The sequence below is a fragment of the Ailuropoda melanoleuca genome, chromosome 1 (assembly GCF_002007445.2).
Source record: "Ailuropoda melanoleuca isolate Jingjing chromosome 1, ASM200744v2, whole genome shotgun sequence".
Lineage (NCBI taxonomy): Eukaryota > Metazoa > Chordata > Mammalia > Carnivora > Ursidae > Ailuropoda > Ailuropoda melanoleuca.
The window spans coordinates 187,824,910-187,851,703 of NC_048218.1; the positions used below are offsets into that span (position 1 = coordinate 187,824,910).

The window sequence follows — 26,794 nt, forward strand, 5'->3', positions numbered from 1 at the left end:
GAGACAAGAGCCATTCAGCCCAAACATTTTCCCGCTTTTGTCTAACTCACTTTCTGGCACATACGGACTCAGAATTGGCTTGAAAATGTTTACCACTTTCCTGTTCATCTCCTTCCACGACAACCTTTTAGCTGACAACTATTTGCAACATACTTTCACAGCCATTGTGGGGCTAGCAAAAAGTGAGAGTCAGGAAGAACACGAAAGAATTATGATTATTGTCTCTACCTAAAGGGTTTGTGGATGGGAATGGAACCAGAGATATAACCAGAGATGCATAAATGCCCCCAAGAACAACACAGAACACACCCTTGGAAATGTAAAATAACGATACCCAGATAGAGTCCGTATACGCTCAGAATCTGTAACATTTCATAAGTTAAAGAAGATTTTATGGGTTGGTTGATTTGATAAGAACACTGGTTTCATTGAAATGAAAAGCTACAGTGAAAGACGAGATTTGAAAAGTTTAGATTTGAGCTAATGGTCAGCAGGAAATAATTTTTTTTTTTAAAGATTTTATTTATTTGACAGAGATAGAGACAGCCAGCGAGAGAGGGAACACAAGCAGGGGGAGTGGGAGAGGAAGAAGCAGGCTCATAGCAGAGGAGCCTGATGTGGGGCTCGATCCCATAACATTGGGATCACGCCCTGAGCCGAAGGCAGACGCTTAACCGCTGTGCCACCCAGGCGCCCCAGGAAATAATTTTAGTGTAAGAATCCTTCATTGTATCTTTGGTAACAACTATAACAGTTTCTATTAAGTGACTATTCCATAATTATCAGTTTAAACCTGGGCTCCCCTACTAGAATTCAAGATGCATGAAGGCAGGCCACATCTAGATCCATTGATATTGTCAGCATTAAGGAGCATGAGGGTGTTAAGTAAAAATTGGTTGACTGAGTAAATATTTTTTTAATAAGTGACAAAGCAGAAAATGCATGTGGCATAACTTCATATGGCAGAAATCCGGAAGTCACTCTCAAGGTGCAAGTCCCGGAGGTCAGCTTGTATCACCAGAGACACCCAGGTGTAGACTAAGGATTTGACCTCGGAAGTGGAAAGGAAAGAATGGATCTAGGAGCAGTTTCAAATGAGTAATATAATTTGTTGACAGAGTATAAATGGGGGGAAGGGAAGAGGAAGTCTTGTGTTAACTCTCAAGTTTGAAGCTCTGAAAAACAGATAATGTTGACAGAGAAGAGGAATTAACGTAAAGATTAAGCATAATGGAAAAATAGCAGCAGCTAAAATCATGAGACTTGTAGTCAGAGTAGGTTCAGCTCCAGGCACACCTCATGGTAGCAGTGTGAATGCAAAAGTTCTTAACTTCCCTGCATCTGTAAGAGATGAAGGGAGATTATTTATACATAAAGCACTTAATCTGGTTTTTGGCGCATAGGAGGCATTCAATAAATAGTGACTATTTAAAATACGATAAATTTTTGTTTTAGATATCTTAATTTCACAATTTGGGTTTTGGAATGCTTTCAGATTCTGGTTTTGGATTGTTTATTTTCACATTTTTTACATGTGAAAGAGCAGGCACTAAGAAAGCAATTGAAAAACATGAGTGTATCTTTTATAGCAGAAGCCTCGTGAATGATGAGTGCTCCGAGGGAATGGTGCCTGGGAGAAAGGCCAAAAGCAGTGGCAATGTTGAGCAGAAGGAAGATGAGATCAAGGAGACAAACAAAAAGAGATTCAAAGCGATGTGGTTTCCCATAGTGTCTGGGAGGGAAAAAATTTAAGATGGGGGTATCACTAGCGGTCACAAATGTATGCATGTTCTCTCTATAAAATACACTAGAAAGTAAAAAGTGAGGTAGAAATAAGTAATTGGAGGGCTTTCTTTGGAGACATGTTCTCTATAATCCTACAGTATGGACTCTCTACTCATTGCTGTTTTTCTTACCACCTTCTACACATATTTTTCTTTTTCATTCCAAGTGTAATTCTTCATTTCATGCTTGTTATTTTCAGTTCTTAACAATAAGTAGGCAAATAACCAAATGTTCAATAAATTGGGGTTTGATTGGACATTTTTGCACGGGGGGAAAGTGTTTTGTTGAAGAAAGGACGGTGCTCCTTCTGATAAGCTGCCTGCTGATGTAAACACTTTATGGTTTTATGACAGGCTCACCATCTACCAATACCATTTTCTATTCAATTCAATTTGTGTGGATGAGGATTTTAGAGAAAACAGCTGGCAAGAGAAACATATGACATTTAATCTTGCCTGAGAACATGAAATCTACAAAGCTCTATGTATATGTGTGTGTGAAATGTGTGGGTTTGTATACACTCGCAAAGGTTATATTGGGAGTTGGATTCTACGGAGTTTGGGCCAACAGACAGCAGAAAACATTACATCCCTTGGTATTTTTCTGGAGATACACTTGACTGAACAAATAACTCAGCAAGTCTAAAATTCCGATGAAAACATTTGACTGATTGCAATTTTTGAACTAAAAAGATTTGTTTTCAAAATGAGAATGACCTCAAGTCATCCTTCACAAACAAACAAGTAAACTCACAATCAGTGGTGTAGGTTTTGATTGGTTCAAAATCACTTCCTGTGAACAAGATTCAGAACACTGCCAAAACGTGGAACCTTGCAGATTACTGCGTGGATACACTACACGACATTTTAGAAATGATTTTAAAGAGAAACAGCAATAAAGCTGAAATTTGTCTTTTTCAGATGTTATATGCACGGTGCCCAAAGTTACACAAAAAGGAGACATATAGTAGAGAAAAACTATTGCATGAATTTGGTCACAACCATGACAAGCAGAGAAAACCACAATTACCCTAAAATTTGCCCAAGATTACTAGAATATAAAATCCATTTAACAGCCAAATTTACATAATGACAATAGTGATTATATATTTAAGTTGATTCATAATCGTTCAGAAATGGCTTGACTTTTATTTCTAAAGAATTTGTCTTTCATTTCAACTTCAAAATTCATCTGACTATTATAGCAGATTTGTTTACTGAAAAATCATAGTTCACCAGAGATTCTTTTCCTTGTGCTCTTTGCTTTTATCCACACAAACTGATTTTTACCCACTGTTTTGGGGGCCCAAATATCCTTCTCCATACTTGGCTAGATGCAGTCATCAGCAACTGAAAAACATTGCTTTCTCTCCTTTAGCCCAGAGCAGAGGGAAACAACAGACTCTTGCTTTAAGTGCAGTTAGCTAGAAGCCTCCTGGCAGCCACAGACAAGGTGCGAATCACAAAGACCATGTAGAGCCAGGGCCTCACCTCCCACTCTGTCGTCCTCTGTCCTCAGTTCCCAATTGGAAATGAGTCTCTTCTTTGTAATTTCCATTGCCACATGTCAAGCCCCCGATATTACTTGCCTAGATTTCTTCAGTAATCTTGCTATTGTCTTTTTTCTCATCCATGCACACTACAAGTCATCTGACTCACCATTGGCAGACAAATCTCACAAAATGGAATTGTACTGAGAATGCACCCATGCTCAGAAAGATTCGCAGAGCCTCAAGTCCCCGGCAAATGCAGCACAAACTTGGCAAAGTGGTTGCTGGTTATCTGACTATCTGTATGTTGTGCGTAACCCTATAATGTGTTGCCCAAAATATGTTTTCAGAGTAAAAGGAGCAATATTAATAACAGGGCATACTGGGATCTATAGATCACCGACCTCTCCTTGTGACTGTTCTCAACTTTCTCCATCACAGGTTTTACACACAAATGCCCTGACTTTCCCTTTTCTGAAAGTTTAATCCCCCTGCTCCTATCCCCTAGAAGGTGGTTTCCATCTGTCTCTCTCCACCCTTCATGACCTGTGTAATTCCCACCTCCTTCATGCAGACTTTGTTGATCCCTCAAAAGGACAGGGTACCTTCCTCCTTTCTCCGAACGTAGCCCTAAGACCTCAGAGTGGGCACTTGGTCTCCATTTATGTTACTCTGCCTTGTACCGGTCATCCACGGGCTTGGTTTGGCCCCCAACTTGACCCTGAACAACTGGACAGCAAAATTCTTACTCATCTTTGCATTTTCCTAAACACCAAGCAAAGGTCCCTTTGTATAGCAAACATTGAACAAATATTTCTAACGAAATGTGATCACTGGCTGTAAACCCACACTTAAATTGTGGCCCTTAAAAAAGATTTATTTAGTAACGGCATTAACCCTAAAGAAGAGGAAATTCACAAGCTGTTCGTGACATTCAAAAAATCTCGAGTCATTTTACAAATTCAAAATCATTCACCCATTTCTGCATCTAAAGGATTTTCACAAAATACGTATTACGCACCAAAGCCCCCATATGAGAATGTACATTCATGTTGTCTTAGAAAAGTTTTTCAAGACTTTCACTTAAAGCCTTCTATATGCAGTCTTTTCTATTTTTATCAGATAAATTTATTAATGAAATAAAATCAAAGTATTTGTAAAATAAAAACCCTCCATCACCCACCTTCCCATATCCTGATGCTATTCTAGAGAATTAACACATTTGAAGAGTTTTTGTTTTGTTATTTATATAATGCATTTATCTCTTGGCTTATCAATTTTAAATTGTGTGTGCTGACTACTCCAGTAAAAGGTAGTGATTTAACGGGCTTGCACAACTCCTCTATTGCCCCTCCTTAATCACCACCCAACTTTTAAAGTTATGTTGTTATTTTTAAATTAACAGGGTTTACAATATTTATATTCACTTCTGTAGACAAATTAACATTTCTGTTTTGTTTCTAGCTTTCTTCTAACAACATAAGACTGGTACAAAAAGTGATTTTTGTATATGGCTCCTGAACATTATTGCCTTCAGATTCATCCAAGGAGCGTAACTGGGCTTGCAGAGAGAGAATGACCATAATCATTAAAATCCTACGTGTTAAGAGGTAGTTAGACAGTAGGGTCTAATAGGTCCTTTTATAATTCCCTTCTAAATTTCCTCATTTCTTCTAGGTTATAAGCAAGTGCCACTGTTATTCATCTCATATCAGATGTGCTTTTTTTTTTTATTTTATTGGATTACATCTAGAATAATTCATACGTGAGATATGCACGCATCAGATTCTCTGGGACACATATATTTTTAGCTTCACATTGATTGATAGTTTGGCTGCCTATACAATTGTAAGTTTAAATACTTTCCCTCAGAAAGTCTCTGTTCATTGCCTTCTAGAATCCAGGGAGACATGTGAGGTCTGATTTTCATGTATTATATGTATCTTTTCTACCCTCTAAAGCCCATAGAATTTTCTTTCAATTAGTGCAATTTTACTGAAATGTATGGGCTTTTCAATTTTAAAAACTGTCTTTCTTCAAATTGTGAAACTTCTGTTATTTTATTTTATTTTATTTTTGGGGGGCCATTTCTTCCCCTTCTTTGTTTCTTCTCAATGTTTATTAGATATATTTTAGAACCCTGTATCCATGCTCACAGTATTTTAACTTTCGTCAGATTTCCTTTTGTCATTTTTCTCCTTTTGTTCTTGGTTCTTCCTCTGATTTTTACCCTTCATATCTCCACTCCGGCGTTAAGCTCAGTCATCCCATATTTATGTTCACCTGTTCAGTTTTTATTTTCACATTCGTATTTTAATTTCCAGGATCATTTTATTTTGATTGACCTTTTCCAGAACAATCTATGCATGTGTGTATGTTCGATATTCTCTTGATTCTTAGAATGCTCATTAAAATTCTGTTTTAAAGAAATTCTCTTGGGGCGCCTGGGTGGCTCAGTCAGTTAAGCGTCTGCCTTTGCCTCAGGTCATGATCCCAGGGTCCTGGGATCCAGGCAGTCATTGGGCTCCGTGCTCAGCGGGGAGCCTGCTTCTCCTCTCCCTCTGCCCCTCCCCCTGCTCATGTTCTCTCTCTCTGTCAAATAAATAAATAAAGTCTTTTAAAAATTTCTCTTATATTTTTGGAATTACCTCTGTTTTGTCTTGTGTATATGTGTATGTGTCTTTTTAAATAGTGATATTGGTTCTTCAGTTTTCATGACATCCTTGGCTGTTGTATGATTAGGATGTAGGGCCAGGTTGATGGATACGGATTACTGGTGGGGTCCATTTTCTTTGGATGGAAGGGCAGACTGTAGACCTGTGTAGGTTAGTCACTGTTTCACCTGACTGGCTTCTCTCACACATGCACGGATACAGGCACACAAACAGATTGGGGATCCACCAAAGGAGGAACTTTTTCTAAGAGTTGAGAAGTTTATCATGTCTCTATCTTGTCTAGAAGATGTAGCTCATATTTCCCACCTGTTCATGTCTGTCTGAAATAAAATTACTTTCAATTCTGCTTGGTTTCTCTCTCAGTGCCCACAAGGAGCATAACATAATTCTAACATCAGACAATTCCCAGTTTTTAGAGTAGAATTCTGTTACACCTGTACTCTGTCCTTGTTAAGTCAGAACAGAAAGGAAAAGTGAGGGGCCAACCTGGCCCGGCTATTTTGAAATGCAGCTCTTTACATAATTTTCCTGATGGTCACTCCCAGGCCCACATCGGGTCTTTATACTGACTTGAGGTTTAGAAATTATTTGAAACTATCATGGTAAGAACCATTTCTGTTGCTTGGGCCGTACTTTCCTTCTTTTAATTTCTCTATAAATCATACCCATATGATTTTTATTTTTCCGGAGTTTCTCAAATTGTTCTACCTTATGTTGGCTCTAAAAATACAATGGGCTCTTCTCATTTTCTCTCTCTTTCCTGTCCTCCTTTTCTTCCTTTCTTTTCTTTTTCTTTTGGTTCCTTCTTTTTTTTCTTTCTTATATTTTTAAATTTCATTGTTGCCTTAGAAGAAAGGGATCTACATAAGTTTGTGGCAGCCCATATCCTGAACCAAAAGCCAGACTACGTTTCTTTTTACATATATATTTCTTTTAATGATGCCAATAAGTCCGTTTTGCATTTATTTTCAATAACCTGGAATTTATACTAATATTTGGTTAAATATTTTTCTACACTTTGGGGTGGGTGGTACTAACCCATATGATACTGCATTTAGAGAATTAAAAAAAAATTCGTAACATAAAAATGTGATATGGTTATAGCCAAAAGGAACTATTTGCTTGCAATCTGCTCTTCCTGGCACCCTGTGTGCTCCATAAGATATAAGCATCTACTGAATCATGGAAAATGCAATTTGAAGTTACACAAGTAAATTAGTCACTGCATTCTGTACTATCAACAGTCTGGGGCATCATTAAAGTTCTGTCTACACAGAAGAAAAATTAAGTCTATTTGTATGGCATTTCCCCTGCACATTTTTGAAATAAGGCCATGGTCACTATGACTGGAAAAAGTCACATTTTAGTCTTAATCAAATCTAGTAGTCTAGCATTTTAAACCTGTTAGAAAGCTAAACCATTTTAATGAGATGAGTGAGCCGAGGACTTAGTTCCCAGGTTGACTATCTAATTGTATAGTTAATTAAATTATTATAATTTGGGCATAGAAAATTCAAACCCTTTGTAAACTCAATTTCAAGGGGGGGAAAAAAGGAGAATGAGTAAATACTGCAATCTCGCTAACAGCCAAATGTTTAAATTAAGTAGCCCTAGGCCTCACAGCTTCCTCAGAGTCCCCCCAAAAAAGGAGGGTCATGGAATCTAAGCAAGGTTCTTTGAGCAAATATTTCTTTATGCTGTCAAATAAGATAGGCATCCCCAAAAGGACTACCCTCAATGTGTAAGTTGGCAATTTTCTGCGGCAGTAATACGGAGCACAACTGGAAAAGAAGTAATAAGCCTGGCAAGGGCAGCCTAGCCTTGAGAGCCACTTAACGGGCTGGCCTACACTGTGACCTAGAATCTCCTTATTTAGTGGTTTCCTTCTGCATCTTCATTTTAACTGAGAGCATAAATGAGATTACATAAATGTTTTCTTTTCGGGTTGCTTTTCCTTTTTCCTTTTCTACTTGGCTTTCCGCTTCTAGAACTGATTGCAGCTCTGGTATGACTTCTCTCACCCAGATGCCTGATGGGTATCACGATAGATGCCACCATACCCGCGGATACAGCGAAGCCTTCAAAGGGATCTGCTTCAAATGACTGCAGGTTGACAGGGAAAGAAAACACTCTCCTGTGTCCACTTCCCTCCTGTCTAAGGACTGCAGGCCTGCTGGTGGAGACAGGTGTGGCTGCAGAACTACGTCTGGGCAGATCTATCCTGAAAATCACTTCCATTGTTGTCTAGAGTAGACTGACAGGTGGCTCAGGCTGTGCTTTTCTCACCTCCACTGGGCCTTAAAACAGGAATTTTATTAGTCTCTTCAGAACTACCTCTCACAACTCTTGTTAGAGTTATGCACTTTTCAAATTTTAACATATTTCAGCAATTGCTTTCTGACGACACCTCGCTTTCTTCCAGTATTTCCAGCTCAGTGTGTGCAGGCAGCGACACGTGGCCTCGGGAACAATTCTCTCTTCTCTTTCTCCGAATCCTACAGATTCTGGTTGCCCTCTGTAGTGTACTTCATCTTCATGGCCTACACCCTGGGGTAAGTCTCTGTGTTCGAGAAAACATACCCAGCTGGAGTGCTGCTTGGACATGGTCTCCAGGCCTGGAGACATTGAGGCAATTATCTGGGCAAATAAGAATGTATTCAGCCATGAAACACATTTATTTCCTTGAAACTCTATGCTGGCTCAGGCCTCAACTCGATGCTGAGGATATGACAGCGAGCAAAACCCAGTAAGGTCCCTGCCTTCCTAAATTACAGCCAAATAGTAGGAATGGCCAACATTTTAATGATTACTTATTACATGCTGAACACCTGTCATGACTTATCTCATGAAATTCTCAGCAAAACTACCATGGGTGTCTGTTAGTACAAAAAAACTCACCATAATGAGACAACAGAAGTGTTTGGGTTTTTCTTGTTGTTTTTTTTTTAAAGTCACCCATCTTCCTGCCTTTTCCTAGAGGATATGAACTCAAGTCTGTTCTAGTTTGAGAACAGGGCTGGGTGCAGATGGTAAGCAACTGCTTTATATTGCTTTCTGTGAGAATTTGCATTCTCTGGGAGAATTTATTATTATCTTCAGATGTGCAGCCCTTGCCTACACTTTTCCAGACAGTTTAGCAGAGTCAGGATGGGAACCCAAACCTGCCTTCTCCAGAGCCTATGATTTTCCTTACTCCCCTTATCCGTCTTCACACCCCCACATGCTTCTGCCCTTCGACAGACAGATAGAGTAAAAGAGCAAGGGAGGGATGATGAGGCAAATGCATCTGATTAATTCTATCAACTCTCCTTTGTTCTGTGTATGCTAGATGGAACTAAGACAACAATCGTAATTCCTTTTTGCCTTTCTCCCTACGTATTTAGCAGCCCTATTTCAAGAGAACTGATAAGGACAAAAAGAAAATTTTTTTTAAAGAAATGCATATGGCCCATCACTGAAATGAGAAAACTTGTTTTTCGGGGGGGGGAGCTGTTGTAATGGGGTTCACAATAAGATGAAAATATAAGACTCATGACATCACAGTCTAACAAATCATGAAGAAGCATTATAATATTATATCAGATCACTCGTGCAAGGCAGTCCTTTCACAAATTGGCTCGGCATTCACTGAGAAGGTACGACATGAAAGGCTCTGTGTTAAGAGACATAGTCACTCAGATATATGTCTGGTAGGGCTACTGCATCCCCTCCAGGAACGTTTCAGGGCTGACATTTGCAGGTGAGAGGAAGAAGTGACGGGGTGGGAGTGTGTGGAGGGTGCAGTCTAGGAAAACTCCCCGGTTTCTGACTTGAGCTCCTGGCTGATGCCACACCAAAGGAAAAAAAGGCTGCTTTGGGACATAGGGGGTTTTTGACATTTTTGAGTTTTGGTGCTTTTCTTTTTCCTGTTTTAAGGGTGTTTTGTTTTGTTTCCACCCAATGCACTGGTTAAAGTACTGTGCTCCTTGGAGCTTGGCAATGTCATAACCCTTGTCTGATTATCTCAGCTTTATAAGTGCAATTAGAGGTGGTAAAATATGTATTCAAGAGATTTCTGCCATCCTAACAGACCCTCACCATCCCCAAGGATTCTTTTCCTGATGATTACATTAATTATATTTTAAGTTTTTAAAATCTTTTCAGCACAATTAGGAGAGTTTGTTTGGGTTCATGTCCACGCCTCAGTGTGCCCACCCTTTCTTCACACCACTTTTCTATAGGAAAAGGAAAAGGGCATTTATATGATGAGTGAGTAGAATGCAGCAGTAGGCACAAAGCTAATAAATGATGTCATTAAAATCTATTGGAAAAACATGATTCAACTTGATCTCAAAATCTGAAAAAAAATGTGGGGAAACTAAATGGTATTTTATCATTGAATAAAGACTTACTTTACAGAGCTGTCTGTCTTCGTGAGTGCTAAAGTGTGCCTTTATAATTTGATTTTACTCAGGGTTTTTCCAAAACATCTGTCTAAATTATTCAACTAATTTTACCTTTTATTCCTACTTCTGTTATAATTTCAGAGAGACCTGTATGGTTAGATGAGTTTTCTTTTGTAGATTACTCTAAGAAGCATAATTAAATACATAATGAAAGAAATTTGGCTCTTCTGCTGTCTCCTGTGTTAGAAATTCGATGTCACTGATGGATAGTTACAGGATGCATTGCTTTTTTGCTTTCTCATCTCAGATCTGAGTCCTCACCGTCTTCCCCTGCCCTTGAGCCTGATCTTCTCCTGCCTTTGAGCCTGGCACCTTGCTGGTGCTGGCAGGCATCAGGCAAGCATCGGCTGGGAGCCAGACTGAGGCTTACAAGGAAGGCTCAGGAAAGCGGACTGACATGGGCTCAATAATTAGCATAATACTGGACACAATGCTCAATAAGGATCTACTGAATTAATGGATGTGTGTACTGCCTAACTGCTTCCAACACTTCAAGTTGATAACGTGGGCTAATTGGCTGAGCATTATAAATGAGAATGGAGGACTGACCAGCTCTTTGGTCCGCCAAAGTCAATAAAACTTTTGTAAAGCTTTCTTTCAGAGATACAGAGTTTTATTCCCCTTTAATATCTGTGACAACAACTTTAGCAATGTGAAAAAAATAAGTATTCTCATGTATTTGTGTCTTGCTTTGAATAGTAAAGATACTGTGACAGAGAGTACCAGGTAGCAAATTTTATGGGAAGCCTTAGGATGACACATAATTGTATTATATAAAGTTCCTCAGTAGCCAAAACTTAGCTACTTATAATAGCTTTCCATGTAGAGCTGGTCCACATTCAGCAACTCCAAGACTACCTAAATAATTTGAGGACTTCATGGTGTTCTGAAAATTCCTACAATTAGCATTTCTTCCTGATTTCTTCAGTCTCTTTCACATTCAATTATGTCACGAAAACAAAATAAATCCAATTAACGTATTTTATAATTTATCTAACAAAATGCTTCTTTGACTTACTTTGATTCCACAAAGCTAAGAGAGAAAACATAATTTTGTCTAGCATTCAGTCATATCTCTATAGGCATGGATATATATACCCGAAAATATATACATAAAGTCCAGGTTTTCAGAGGACGTACCGCAGCGCCCACGGGCTCAGTGGCATTGCATCGAGCCGCACCGCCCCCACTCCAGCATGTTCACCTGTCCGTTTCATCCTGAAACTGCTCCTATCGCCATCACTGCTGCACGGGGATAGCTGCGACTTAGCAGGGTTTTAGTTCTGAGAGACAATGGTCATTTTCTTCAACTACCTTAAAAAAGCTTATTAGTATAATGCATGCTAACTGCTATGATAACACTATCCAGTAGTGAAATGTACCATGGTTTTACTTATGACAAAAATTGAGGCCATGAAAGACTTATCTAGAGAGAAATAACATCTTATTTGAAGATGAAAGTCACAAGATGGGAAGTAAGAGTAGACTATAATTTATAAAATGTAAAGCAGGAGAAAGAAAAAGAAAAGGAAGTTAGATGTCAGAACTCAGGAGATTTTTGTCTGGGTAAATATTTATTGCCCACGAGAAAGCAAAATAAACTACTTATGGCCCTTTTTGGATAAAACAGTATATTAAAAAAGGCAGTCGTTGGTTCAAGTACAAATGCAAGTGCCACTTAATGTTATTAATAATTCACATAATGCAGACATTTCCAGACTATGAAGAGCATTGTTTTGCCCTGACTAGTTCAACTAACCATATCAAAACAGACCCAGCAGACTGTGAGAGACTTATTCCAGCTCACGCATTCTCTCCTGAGTCATATTTACAAGTTCGATCCCCATAAAGTCCTATCTACATATAGTGTTCGATAGGTTCAGAGCATCAAACTGCCTGACTTTAATTTCCTTCCATGTGCTTGGTCCCACATAAATTTTTCATGGACTTCTACCAGGCCTTCTAAATCATGAAAGGTCACAGATCTGGAACCCACAGTAAGATTTTTCTCTTCAGCAGCAAGTTTGCTGAAGTACAATGTTTTGTGTCCAAACGTGGTTGAAAGCCGCATTGATCTAGTAAGGGATGAATGCTCGTACTAATGAGCTCTCTGTGCCCTCGTTGAGTACTTTCTCCTCTGAATTAGTTGGGATTTTAAGAGTCATGCATGACCTTGCTTGGAATGTTAGAGACTAGGGAATGTAATTGTCCCCAGGATGCTTGATTTCCTCACAACTTCTGATGATGGAAGGTAGAGTGATCTTTAAATCCTTACTCTGAGAGAAGAGCTTTGTCATAGGCACAGTAAGGCTGAAGGACTATTCATTCAGAAAAATAGCATTTGCCTTTGTTTTACAAGCTGGCTTGTCTCCATGAGACTACCCAAACCTTGGAATTCATGGTTAATGTTAGTTCCCCTCTTTTCTACAGAAAACTACATGTATCCCATTGAGCGCATGCTTGCTTTCTCAGATAGAAGTTCTTCACTTGCAGTGATTCATGTGGAAAAGGTTAACTGGAGATTAGTGACAAAAGGAAACTATTTTAAGAGATTTAATTGATCTTCACCTTCCAAAAAATTATAAACTGCCCTATATAACTGCCCATTGCTGTCTTCTTTAATCCCTCAACATTACCTTGCACGTATGGAAAAATGATAAGAATGGGGGCTGAGGAGAAATAGTAAGATGGTTCAGATCGAACTAAGCCATTTCAGTTTCTTTTGTTGTTGTCGCTTTACTATAAACCCTGCTTCCATGACTAAAGCCATCGTGATTATGAAGGAATAGCTTTTTCCCAGAGTCACATTAGAACCAGAAAAGGAGGGATTTGTCATGCAATGGGATATCTCTGGGATAGTTCACCCTTATGAATCATGTCTGCCTTTTCTCCCAACCTCATTTAATTTAACATTACCAAAGGAACAGTTATCTTCGTAGATAACAGACCTGGGAAGAGCGACCCAGAAAGTAATGTGAAATCTGTCCATTTTCAACCTTGCTAAGGAGGACACATTAAAGCATTCCTCATGAAAATCAACCTTAGTCAACAAATATTCAAAGTTAAGTGACCTTGAAGGATTCAATATATACGTATATTCTAAAGAAGAATACAGACTGAATCATCTTGAGAGACTATAAGTGAACTGAAAAGAAAGGCAGGGAAGCATCCTAAGGAAAGAAGTTAAATCCAGGGAAGGGTTGGTGTACACATTTCTTGCGCTTACCTTTTCTGCTGACTGTGCTGTACCAAAAAAGATGGGAATGAAAGCTAACCAAATGATGCAGGTGGTATACATGGTAAATCCGATAGGTTTGGCTTCGTTGAAAGTCTCTGGGACACCTCTCGTTTTAATGGCATAAACAGTACAAGTGACCATCAGGAGGATACTGTACCCCAGTGAACAAATGAGCGAGAGATCAGAAATGTCACACTTGAGCACTCCCCTGGCGTTCTCTGGGTCTAGAGTCCGCTGTTCTCCATAGTCAATGATGATGTGTGGGGGGTCCACAGCAAACCAGACGCACACTCCTAGGAGCTGGACGGAGATGAGGCTGAAAGTGATCACCAGCTGGGATGCTGGACTAATAAACTTGGGTGCTGTGACCGATTTCTTCCCCTGCTCAAATATTCGGTGGATTCTGTTTGTTTTGGTAAGAAGGGCTGCATAGCTGAAACACATGCCAAGTCCTAGAAAGATCCGGCGGAAGGAACATATGATTGTATCTGGCGCTGCGATCATTAAAAAGGTGATTGAGTAACAGAGGAAAATCCCTGTTAGGAGCACATAACTGAGTTCTCGTCCAGAAGCCCTTACAATAGGAGTGTCATTATAGCGGACAAAGGTCACGATCACAAAGGTGGTGGCGACGATTCCCAATATTGCAATGAACACAGGCACCACAGCCCAGGGGGAATGCCATTCTAGTTTGATGATGGGGATAAGCTGACAGCCTGTGCGGTTGATGTTGGGTCTCTGATCCAGAGGGCAAAGTTCACAGGAGAGCTCATCCACCTGGTAGTTGTAACCTTCACAGCGCTCACAGTGCCAGCAGCAAGGGACTCCTTTCACCGTTTTCTTCCTCTCCCCGGGCTTACAGGGCAGGCTGCAGACGGATGCCGGGTGGGTGTGTTCTCTATTAGCCCACTGCATGTCTTCCACCTGTGGGGATAAAAAATTAATGAGCCTTCCATTTCCCCCCATTTATAATATCCTAATCCTAGCCACAGGTTTGTAATAAATCACTGAATGCTGACAGTGCAAATACAGTTTACCATAATAACAGTCCAGTTTTCTTTCCCCAGTATTGACTTCTTGATGAAAGTGTTAAATGATCGGGTCCAATAAATCATTCATATCATCAACTTGATGAGTGTCATTAGTTTCCATTTACCTCCTCAATGTTGACCAATCTGTCATTTGTATAAAGATTTATTGGCCTGAATAGTTTTGAAACTCAAAAAAAAAAAAAAAAGCCCCACGGAAATATGTTTTAGAGTTAATCACAGATATAAATGCCAGAATCCCTGAAACAGTGGCTTAGGATATAAACATCTACATAAAACAGTGATGCAAAGCTCTTCACCATATCTGTGGAAATTCGAATCGCACTGTGTCAATTTTCATAGGAAATGGTAAAACTAATTGCTGATAATCACATTGTACCCGTGGTGATAACTGTATTAATGTTTTTGCCTTTGTTTAAGCATGGAATATACCTTTTTCCCCAATCTTGCATTTCCATACTGTGCAAAAGACCATGCTGAATGAGATAGCTTGGTGGTAATGTTTTCCATTGAACAAAAGTAGTCTTACTTTTGTGGTTTAAAGCGGTGAAATTGGTACAAATGAGAAAGCCCCCCCTCCCCAGTGTGCTTAGTATCTGCTTCAGAGCCTTAAAGTTCCACCTTACTCTGGATTAAATCACAGGGTACCTCTACTAAAATAAAAATATTACTTTAAGGGGATTCTGCCAATCATGGACCTCTTACCTCGATTGTTAACTAAATGTTCTAGACCCAGTTCCAACACTTACGGGGTAGGGAAGAGGACGTTTCCCATACCACCAAGCAATGCCGAATAGCAGCTGGGTGTCTTATAAATTACCTCAGTTCTGACACTATCTACCTGGATATAGCATCAGATCCCACAAGTTAAAGCTCAGGCTGCAAGACTGTCCCCCTCCCACCTCAGATGTCAATTGCCAAGTCCATGTCTCACGTGTGCTTCTGACAAACCTATAGACTGGAGGTTCCAACAACACTTGCCTTGGGTTCAACTAATTTGCTAGAGCAGCTCACAGAATTCAGAGAAACACTTTACTTACTGGGTTACCAGTTTATGATAACAAGGAAAAGATGTATAGGACGAGGTACGTGGGAAGGGCACAGAGCTTCCATGCTTTCTGATTATGCCACTGCCTCCCAAATCTCTACCTGTTCACAAACTCTTAAGCTCTCTGAACCCCCACTTTTTGAGATTTTATGGAGGCTTCATCACATAGGCATGATTAATTAAATCAGTGGCCACTGGCATTAATCCAACCTTTAGCCCCTCTCCCTTCCCAGAAGTCTGGAGTGGGACTAAAAGTTCCAATCCTCTAATCACATGGTTGGTACCTTGGGCAATAAGTCCCCATACTTAGGTTATCTAGAGGGTTTCCAAAAGTCATCTCATTAACATAATAAAAGACACCTTATGGGGTGCCTGGGTGGCTCAGTCATTAAGCATCTGCCTTCGGCTCAGGTCATGATCCCAGGGTCCTGGGATCAAGCCCCACATCAGGCTCCCTGCTCAGCAGAAAGCCTGCTTCTCCCTCTCCCACGCCCCCTGCTGGTGTTCTCTCTCTCACTGTGTCTCTCTCTGTCCAATAAATAAATAAAATCTTTAAAAAAAGACACTTTTATTGTTCTTATTACAAAAAATTCCAAAGGTTTTAGGCGCTTTGTGCCATGAATAAGGTCAAGACCATATATTTCTCTTATAAATCACAATATTGCATTTACCTTATTAGAAACACAGTAATTTTAGCAGAATGCTAATAGGACAAACTAGAAATCATGGATCACAGGAGACAACTTATTATGAAAAGCAGCTACTATAAAAAGAGTGATTTTGGGATGCCTGGGTGGCTCGGTTGGCTAAGCATCTGCCTTCAGCTCAGGTCATGATCCCAGGGTCCTGGGATCAAGTCCCACATAGGGTGCCCTGCTCAGCGTGGAGTCTGCTTTTCCCTCTCCCCACTCCCCCTCTTTGTTCCAAATCTCTCTTGCTATCTCTCTCTCTCTCAAATAGATACAATCTTAAAAAAAAAAGAGAGAGAGAGTGACTTTGTTCACTGATATGAACAGTGACTGACACACAATTTGCCCTCAAATCTTTGCTGAATTTCCAAGAAAGGAAGGACAGTGTTAAAAAGAAAACCAAAGGCCCAAAGTGGCATCACTTAGGTTAAAGCCCCAAGTCAGTAAACTTCGGCTTAATACCTGAATCTAACTGCAGTTTCAACCTTCCCCAGTGATGTAGTCTTAACCGGGTCAGTCAGGAATTTTCTGATGGATTCAACGAGTCTACCACTTGGGCCTTCTCCATTCCCCAAAGGAAGATGAGGGAATCTGCATGACAAGACCTCCTGCTCTCCTCTCTAAGGGAAGGTGACTTTGCCTGGAACAATCCTTTCTTTTGCTTATAATTTCCTTGCCCCACCCTCTTATAAAAACCTTCCATTTTGCACAACTCCTTGGAACACACCTCTACTTGCTTGATGAGATGCTACCCAATTCATGAATCGTTTAATAAGCTAATTAGACCTTCAAATTTACTCATCTGAATTTTGTTTTTCAACAACAGGAGGGATACCACAGCACAGTGCTGAGGAAGAAGGGGTCAGCTTGAAAGTACTGGGAACTGGTAATAGAAGGTGGTTCAAAGAAGCTCAGAAATGGGAGCCCAAAGAATGGTTAGAAAACAGAACAAAACAACATACAACTTATTTTCCCCAAGACCAGCTCTAGTCACAGCCCAAAAGAAGAATTACCATATTCTGTGGTAGTCTGGCTCCAAAATGGCTCCCAATAATCTCACATCCCAGCATTTGTGAACCCAGGTAGTCCTCTCCAACTGTGAATAGGGTCGATTTATGTAAACAACAGTGCATACTAGAAACGATTACATGTGATTACTGAGACAAGGTCATTAAAAATATTTTGGCTTCTGCCTTGCTCTCTCTTAGATCAGTCACTCCAGAAGAAGAACAGTTTCAGGAGAACTCTCAAGCAGCCCAATGGAGAGGAACCCAGGCCACCTGCCAACAACCATCACCAACTTATCATGCATGTGAAGGAAGCACCTAAAGAGCGAATTTTCTGGCTGCATTACAATCTTCAGGTGACTGCAGCCCCCAGTGACACCTTCACGACAACCTCATGAGAAACCCTGAGCCAGAACCCCCCCTGCCAGCTAATAAGCTGCTTCTGAATTTCTGATCTACAGAAACTGTGTAAGATGATAAATGTTTTCTTGTTTTAGGATGTTAAGTGTTGAGTTCTTTGTTACCCAGCAATAGAAAACCATAATACAACTCAAAATAAGCTTCTCCACCCATCTTGTGACCACCACCAGTGGAGTATTCTATTGGGAATCTACTCAGAAGGCAGCGACAGCTGTCATTTACCAAAAACACGCCCCAGAGTGGCTCATGTAGGCAATATGCTTTCATTACTTGAAGTTTGCCTCCCTTTGGGGAACTATGCAATGGAAACTGTTGTCATGAATAGATCGATCACTTAAGGATGTTTTCCTTTCTTGAATGTGGGATGAACGATTGAGGATAGAGAACTATGGTCCCCAAGCTTAATACCTGCAGAGGACTATCAAATCTCCCCGAGATGGAGTACAAAATTCATGCCTGTTTAATTTCAAATATCCTCCCTTGAGAAAAAAGTTGGTATTTCATGTGTCAGAAGGGCACTCAAAACTATTAGCTCTTACCCTTTTTGCCACAAAGGTATAGCAATCTATCACAACCCTGCTAATTTTGTATTAGGTTTTAATGATTTAGGAAAGTTATTTTATGTATGTATAGAATTCCATTAGGAAAGAAAAGAAAGTTAAATTGAAAGCATATAGAGGCTTCTCTCGAAAATATTGAGAAAAATGAAATGCTCCACTGAGCGGCTTAAGTATTGATTTTATACCCTAATGGACTCTTAAAAGATAATAAAATACTTTTGTGAAGGTTATGTTTCAAAGCTAATTAATGTAAAACCAAAATTGCATTTTGTTTGGGGTTTCTATAGATTTATGATGTTACTGTAAAAAAAAAAAAAAGAAAGAAAGAAAAAAAAAAGAAAAGGCAGCCAAATATCTCAGAAACATTAAACTTCAAGATTGTTAGCGACTTTAAAGGTCAGCTTTCTAACCACATGTGTAATTCTTTAATTCTCAATACATTTCATTTTCCAGAAGGAAATTTCTTTGTTAACAAAGAAATATACCTATACCAGATAAGCCTCATTACATAGGATAGATATTTACCATTATAAGTTAAATATGAAATTTTCCTTGGTCAGTTTTCTACGTACTGAACTAATGGAAAAATATTTTTCATAAATAAAAATAAAGGCTTTTTAATATAATGGAGGAAATATTAAGTATATTTTTGTAACATGACAAATACACATGACTCCATTTTCATCAAGGAATCTATTTATATATAACTGCACTGTGTTTTGATGCCATAGTTGAAGTCTGGGAACCAACTAGTACCTACCTCAGGGAAGAAGAAATAGCAAATACTTAAATGAGGATCTTGTAAATACGTTAATATTTGAGTCAAATTATTTGTTTTGCATATGTTGCTAAATAGTGATTAAAAACAATACTACTTGAGATTAATTAAACAACCTAATTTTCACAACTGTGCTATAAGGCATAAACAAGGCTCATTCACCCTTTTGTCCAGCTACAGCAACAAATTATACCATCTTTCATATGAGTATCCATGCATTGTTAAAATTTGTCTTCCTTGTCTTTGACATTATTCTGATATTAGGATTTCTTTCCAAAATATATAATCTAACAAATGGATGATAGTTATTTAGACAGACCTTCCAGGGACAAAACCGTAGCCCATTCCTGACTTGATAATGTTCACCAACAGTGATTCATTCTGTAGGCTCCAGTCCAGTGCGTCTCATAGAATGTGAGCCATCAACTGGTTTCTGCTGTCAAATCCTACTATTACTGCAGACAAATACACCAACAGCCACAAAAACAAAACTTTGAGTGTGCTTCTACTTTTTAATCTTTAATCTTTCCAGACCAATCAACCTAGAGTAATTCTTCATAAATTCTTTAAGTAGACATTATTTTTATAGAACAATTTCTTCTGTATAGTTTTAGTAGCTCTTGAAAAAAGACTACAAGAATACTTCCCAATTCAAGGCCCCATTATAATTGATAATTTTCAGTGTTCTTTACAAAATTCTTACTCAATGTAATACCTCAGTTATAATATTTTCCCCACATATTAAGTGGTATCTTCACTGATGGGATTACCCTACATGTGGAAACATTTTAAATACTAACAGGTAACTGGTAGCTAATCATAATTACCTCTTTTCATTTTGCTCTATAAATCACAGTATTGATAATCATTTTGGTGACTAGTTTGCCACCCCAGTATTCAAAACCCCAACCTTCATCTGACTTATATTGAAGAAAAAAATTACCCAGAGCAGGCCCAGGCTGGCAGGCCCCAGAAGATGGAAAGTTACTAGCAATAACAAGAGATAACCAGAAGCTCTGCTGGGAGCAAGAAATACCCAGTCATTTCTGCTTTCATTACTGTAGCCTATAGACAGGATCCATGCCACAAGCTTCCTGCACTGACCTAACTGCTGCCCTAACTACTGTTCCTGCCTAAAGCTACGCCCCCACCACCAAATTAAACCCACCTACCAGCAGTCAGCACAGTCCTTGGAACCCGACCCCCTGCACTTCCCTATAAAAGCTCTGTAACCCCACTGCCCAGGGCCCAGAATTTCAAGTGCAATCTTGTCTGGGTCCGCCGGCATAAAATAAAGCCTACTTCTCCCACTTTTCCGAGTGTCACTTGGTTTCTCACTGGTCTGATTATTTTTCCACAACAATATAACGACATATTGTATATGCAAACATTTCCAGTGAAATTGAGTGTTTTGAAAAAGCTTTACTCATTAATGTCGACATAATCAATTGATATAACAAGTGCACTAATTAGCATTAAGTATTTAAAATATCAAAATTTGGGGGCCCCTGAGTGGCTTAGTCAGTTAAGTGTCCAACTCTTGATCTCAGTTCAGGTCTTGATGTCAGGGTCGTGAGTTTGAGTCCCACATTTGGCTCCATGCTAGGCATGGAGCCTAGTTAAAAAAATAATAATAAAAAGTCAAAATTTGGTGTGTTTTGTGAATCATGATTCACATGAGTGAATACACGTTGCACAGTTAATTTGATAATGCAACTCAAAATAAAGTTTCTCAGTATATTAGTATATATATTCATATATAAATAAATATTTCTTCCTTAATATTCATCCTTTCCTTTGGGTCATGCACAGCTTTCTACTCCTATTCAAAGTACTTTTAGTGTTTCTGAAAGTCTAATATATGTATGTGAGATGATCCCCATATTGAGCCCCGACTTTATCTAATATTACGTATCTCATAACCTTTAAAAATGCAGACTTCTCCTATTTAGAAGGACAGTTTAAAATAAAGTTAAGAGAATTTTAGCATCAAAAGAGTTAAATACTTAAGAATAAACCTAACAAGTGAAGTGCAAGATTTTCTTTCACTAAAACCTACAAAATGCCATTTTTAAAAATGAAAGATCTAAATAAGTGAAAAGAAACCCCATGTTCATGGATAAAAAAATGCATATTGCTAAGATGGAAACACTCCCTAAATTAATTGACAGATTCAACATAATCCTTATCAAAATCCCACCTGGCTTCTTTGCAGAAATCAACAAGCTGATTCTAAAACCCACATGGAAATATCAGGGACCCAGAACAGACAAAACAATCTTGAGAGCGAAAAACGAAGTTGGAGAATTCACACTTTTGATTTTATTTTTTATTATTTTTGTTGTTGTTGTTTATATTCTTTTTTAAAATTCAATTACGTAACATATAGTGTATTATTAGTTTCAAAGGTAGAGGTCAGTGATTCATCAGTCTTATATAATACCCAGTGCTCATTATATCACATACCCTCCATAATATCTGTCACCCAGTTACCCCATCCCCTCACCCCCCTCCCCTCCAGAAACCCTCAGTTTGTTTCCTATGATTAAGAGTCTCTTATGGTTTGTCTTCCTCTCTGATTTTGTCTTGTTTTATTTTTCCCCACTTCTCATTTTAAAACTTACTACAAAGCTATAGCAATCAAGACAGCATGATACTGGCATAAAGATAGACAAATCAATGAAATAAAATTAAAAGCCCAGAAATAAGCTCTCACATGTATGGTTAATTGATTTTTGACAAGGATCCCAAGCAAATTCAATGAAGACAAAATAGTCTTTTCAACAAATGGTACTGGGACAAGACATGACACCAAAAATGTAAGAAACAAAATACAAATAAATGGATTAGACTTCATTAATATTAAGTCCTTTTGTGATTCAACAGATGCCATTAGGAAAGTGAAAAGACAACCCACAGTGGGTCAAATCATTTCCAAATCATGTATCTAATAAGGAATTTATATCTAGAATATATATATATAATATACCTATAATATACATACACACACACACACACACACATATATGTTAGAGACGAGGTGACATTTAAATTTTATTTATTTTTTGAAGGCATTTGAGTATTTATTGAATATTTTTGGTTTTATCAAATTTTTATTTAAATTCTAGTTAGTTAGCCTATAGGGTAATATTGGTTTCAGGAGTAGAAATTAGTAACTCATCACTTACATATAACACCCAGTGCTTATCACAGGTACCCTCCTTAATACCCACCACCCATATATTTATATATATTATATATATATAAAACTCTTAGAATTAAAGTTAAAAGACAAATAATCCAAATAAAAATGAGTTAAAGTATTGAAGAGTCATTTGTCCAAAGAAGATGTAAGAATGGCCAACATGAAAAGTGTCCAACATCATTAGTCATCAGAGAAATGCAAATAAAAACACAAGATCCACTAGGATAGTTATAATAAAAAAATATAGACAATATCAAGTGTTACTGAAGATGTGAAAAAATTAAAACTCTTTACGTTGCTGGTGGGAAGGTAAAATGGTGCAGTTATTTTGGAAAATAGTTTGGCAGTTCCTCAAAAAGTTAAACATAGAGTTGCCATATAACCTAGCAGTTTCTACTTCTAAATAATTCCAATCCAAGAAAACCGAAGACATACATTCACACAAAAATCTGTATATCAATGTTCATAGTAGGATTATTTATAATAGCCAAAAAGCAGAAACAACCCAAATGTCCATTAACTGATGAATGGATAAACAAATTGGTTATATCTATACAATCAAATATTGAAAATAAATAAAAGGAATAAAGTATTAAAAATAAAAAGTAAAGTACTAATATATGCTCTAAAATAGACAAACCTTGAAAATACGTGAAGTGAGAAAAGTTAGTCACAAAGACCACATATTGTGTGATTTTATTTTATATAAAATGTCCAGAACAGGCAAACGCATTAACAGACAATAGATTGGTGACTGCCAGGGGCTACGGGGAGAAGGGAACATAGTTAACGTCAAGGGTACAGGATTTCTTGGGCAATGGCCTAAAATTAGATGGTGGAGATGGATACACAACTCTACGAATATACTGAATAATACTGAATGACACCCTAAAAGGGTGAATCTTATGGGCAAATGTGGATTATCTCAATAAAGCTGTTCTTTTAAAAATATGCAAACAATTTAACTTCATACATTCAGGAAGTAGTAACAGTATTATCCGGCGTATAAAAAAGATGCTGCATACCCACTCTGTTCAAGACATAGGATTCAGTGTGGGGATTCATCGGTGACCAAGACATGGTTCCTGAGCCCTAGAGACAGAGCAGGTGGGGACAGAGATAGGCAAAGAGCCTGTCACAGCTCAGTATGAGACTCCCTGGAGAGGAGTGAGGAAATGGTGCTGCTAGAGAAGCATCCAGCAGGGCCACCCAGCCCAGCCTTCACCTGTGTATACAGAAGCCTGATGGATGTGGGAGATAATTCAGGAGAGAGGGTTGCAAGAGGGCACCAGGCAAAAAAGGAAGGGAGGGAGGGAGGGGACATAAGACCCAGGGGCAAGAAGCCATGGCAAACCGGAGAAACTAAAGGTATAAAGAATACCAGACATGTAGTTTAAAGCATGGGATGGAGTGGCAAGAGGTAAGGAGGCAAGGTTATGGAATATATGACATACGAGATCATGAAGGACATACTGAGAGGAGTTTGGATGCTATCTTACAGGTGGTCAAGAGGATCCTCTGAAGGATTTTGACAAGGACAGGGGTGGTGAGTTTCGTTATTTAGAAGAATCCATGGGCTGCAGAGTGGTAAGAAGACTGACAGAGTCCAAGACTCCAGACAGGCCAGTCACACTGATGCTGCTGGAGAATTCCAGATGAAAGGTGAGGGCAACAGGAATCTGACCATGCATTGGCCAGGAAGGCCTGTGCAAGCAGCACTAGGTTTTCAGACTTTTCTCTCCAGGCCAGAGAGTGATTAAAGGATTTTAAGCAAATATGTGGCTTGATTTATATATATATATATATTTTATTTGTTTGTTTATTTAGGAGATCACTGTGGTGACAGATGAGGGAAGAGGGTGATACAGAAGCAAGAATTAGAGTTAGGGATGTTGTAATTCCAGGCAAGACAAGAGCCTGTGAATTCTGTTAGGAGCAGTGATGATCAAGAAGAGGGGATGGATTTGAGATATATTAAAGAAAATAGAAAGAAGGAGAGGACCCAAACAATGACATCCAGTCTTCGGATTTGAGAGTCATTCTTAGCATTCATTGACTTCCACCCCTCATGTCTGATCAACCACCAGCTATAGGGCCTTGCCCTTGCCTTATCTGACTTTCAGAAATGGCTGACCATTGCATCAACCCTGCCTAGACCCTGTTAGACACTCACACAGCACCTTGTAGCCTCCTTCAGTGGCACTTCACAGTGCGTAATTACGTATTTATTTGTTTGATTTTCTTTCTTTCTTTATTTTTTTTTAAATAAGTGGTTTTATAAAGGTTAGGTTATGTTCCTCAGAATTACTTAAGCAGTTGACTTAAAATATAGATCCCTGGAACCCAGTTCTTAAATATTACAATTCAGTAATTCTGGGAAGGAACTTCAGGTTGAGATTTTTAAAAGCCCTTCTTTCTGTGATTCTGACAGATGTAATTAGTAAACCATACTTTGCTAAGCACCAGTTTAAAATTTATTTTCCTCAGAAGAGTAAGAGCCAGGTCTTTTCTTCAACTGTTGTATCCCAGAGCCAATTGTGGTGACTAACCCCCAGTAGGTATTAATAAATATTTGTTGAATGAAGGAAGAAGGAACAAAAGAACAAGTGAACAGGTGATAGCTTCTTTCATTGAATAAAGGCACACAAGGGAATGACTGGTTTTAAAATGTAGATCATGACTTGGTTGTCTATGAGCTCAAAGTCCCAGTGAGGCTTCCAAGCCAAGAAACTCACAACTCAGATGAACGCTTGAGCTGTATTTATGAGTCAGGTCTGCAGGAGGTGAAGATTTCAAAGGCACAGTCATATTCAAGGCAATTGAGACCATGAATATTTATTCTCATCCACAGAAACAGGGATAGTGTGAAGGAAAGATGGCACAAATGGGGTCCTGGAAAGAGCAAATTTTAAGGAGCAGACTCAGAAAAGGAGGATGAGAAAACATGGCCAGATGGAAACTAAGGAAGAATATAGCCCATGAAACCAAACGGATAATTTAAGGAATGAGGAAATGGTCAGTGATATCCAAAGATACAAATTTCATGAGGATAGGATTTGAAAAGTGAGAGTCCCTAGTTGCCCTCATGAGAGAAAATTCAGCTTTTCTGTGAAGTATTCTCTGATCTGCCCAATACCAGGCAGGTAGGTATGTTCTCCCCTGTATTTCATTGTATTTCATTATGTATTTTATCATAACTCTTTGGCATTTTATTGTGATTATTTGTTCATATGTCCATTTCCCAACTAGACTGAGAGTATAGTAATCTTAGGAACAGACTATTTTTGACCTCCCATTACCTGTTTTAAGACCTAGGATTTAATAAAAAGTCAAGGTTTGATAAATACATAAACTGATTAATAAATAGAATGTATGATAAACACATCTATGATTATCATTGCTCACTAGTTAGTGTTTTGAGTAGGCATGGCTTTAGGCAGTAGGCAGATGTGAGTAGTAAACCTATTCCCTCAATCTGTGTAGTGTCTAGATTCTTTCATCTATACCCCTAGAGAAGCTAATTTGGGGGAATTATGCACTCTGACACATACCTCGCAGGGATATTGGAAAGATCTAACAAGTTAATATCTGTGAAGGTGTTTTGTGAACAGAAAATGTAAAATACAGGAGGAAACTCCACATAGATTTCAATTTAGGACTGAGAGGCAACATTGGGAAGAAGGCCCCCACCCTCTACCTATAATTAAATATAGCTGCTGTCCAAAAATTACGTCAGAAGCAACAAGCAAAAAGCCACCATCTTTGGATTTCATCCAGATCTGCTATTTCTTGCTTTTATTTTCCCACAACCTCAGCTCTTAATGTCAATTCCTGGTAATCGCCACATGAGATGACCATCTTTCACCCGCTCTGTGCAGAGAAAACCACCCAGCTGAGTCCTTCTGCCCTTGGCTCTGAGCTTGGAGAGGGTAGCATCTTTAAGTGTGCATGTTGGTGTGTGTGTTGTGGGACCGGTGGTTTCAGGGAAGAGTGTAGGAAGTCACACCCACAACACTTTGGATGAACAAGACGCACTAACACTATAATAATCGAGTTTCACCCCAACACAGTGTGTCTGTGTGGTATTTGTAGCAATAGTGTTGAATAATTTTTTTTTCTTAATTTTGAACTTGCGATAAAAGTTTTAATGTGAATTCTATGAAGACAAGTTATTTTTAATTATAAACCACTGAGCTACAACTGTATTACCATGTTTATTATATTCTAGATAATCAAAATTAGTTTCAAATAATTTCCTTAGGTTTCTTTTCATGTAGGATTAATTCACCTGAATGTTTACTATAAATGACTATTTTAACTTCTCAAGATGATTTGGTATGTTAGCTCTTTTCTGAATATAATTTAAAAGCATTCATAATGTTAATTTAGAAGTCAGCAAAATCTTA

At 38.6% G+C, this 26,794-nt stretch overlaps 1 protein-coding gene across 1 annotated transcript in view; it reads right to left on the reverse strand.

Annotated features, from left to right (window-relative positions):
• GRM8 (glutamate metabotropic receptor 8) overlaps positions 1 to 26,794 on the reverse strand; it is a 720,057-nt gene that overhangs the window by 64,276 nt on the left and 628,987 nt on the right. The window contains exon 8 of the mRNA XM_002913413.4: positions 13,621 to 14,556. Within this exon, the coding sequence (XP_002913459.1) occupies positions 13,621 to 14,556 (936 nt within the window). The remainder of the gene's footprint in view (positions 1 to 13,620; positions 14,557 to 26,794) is intronic.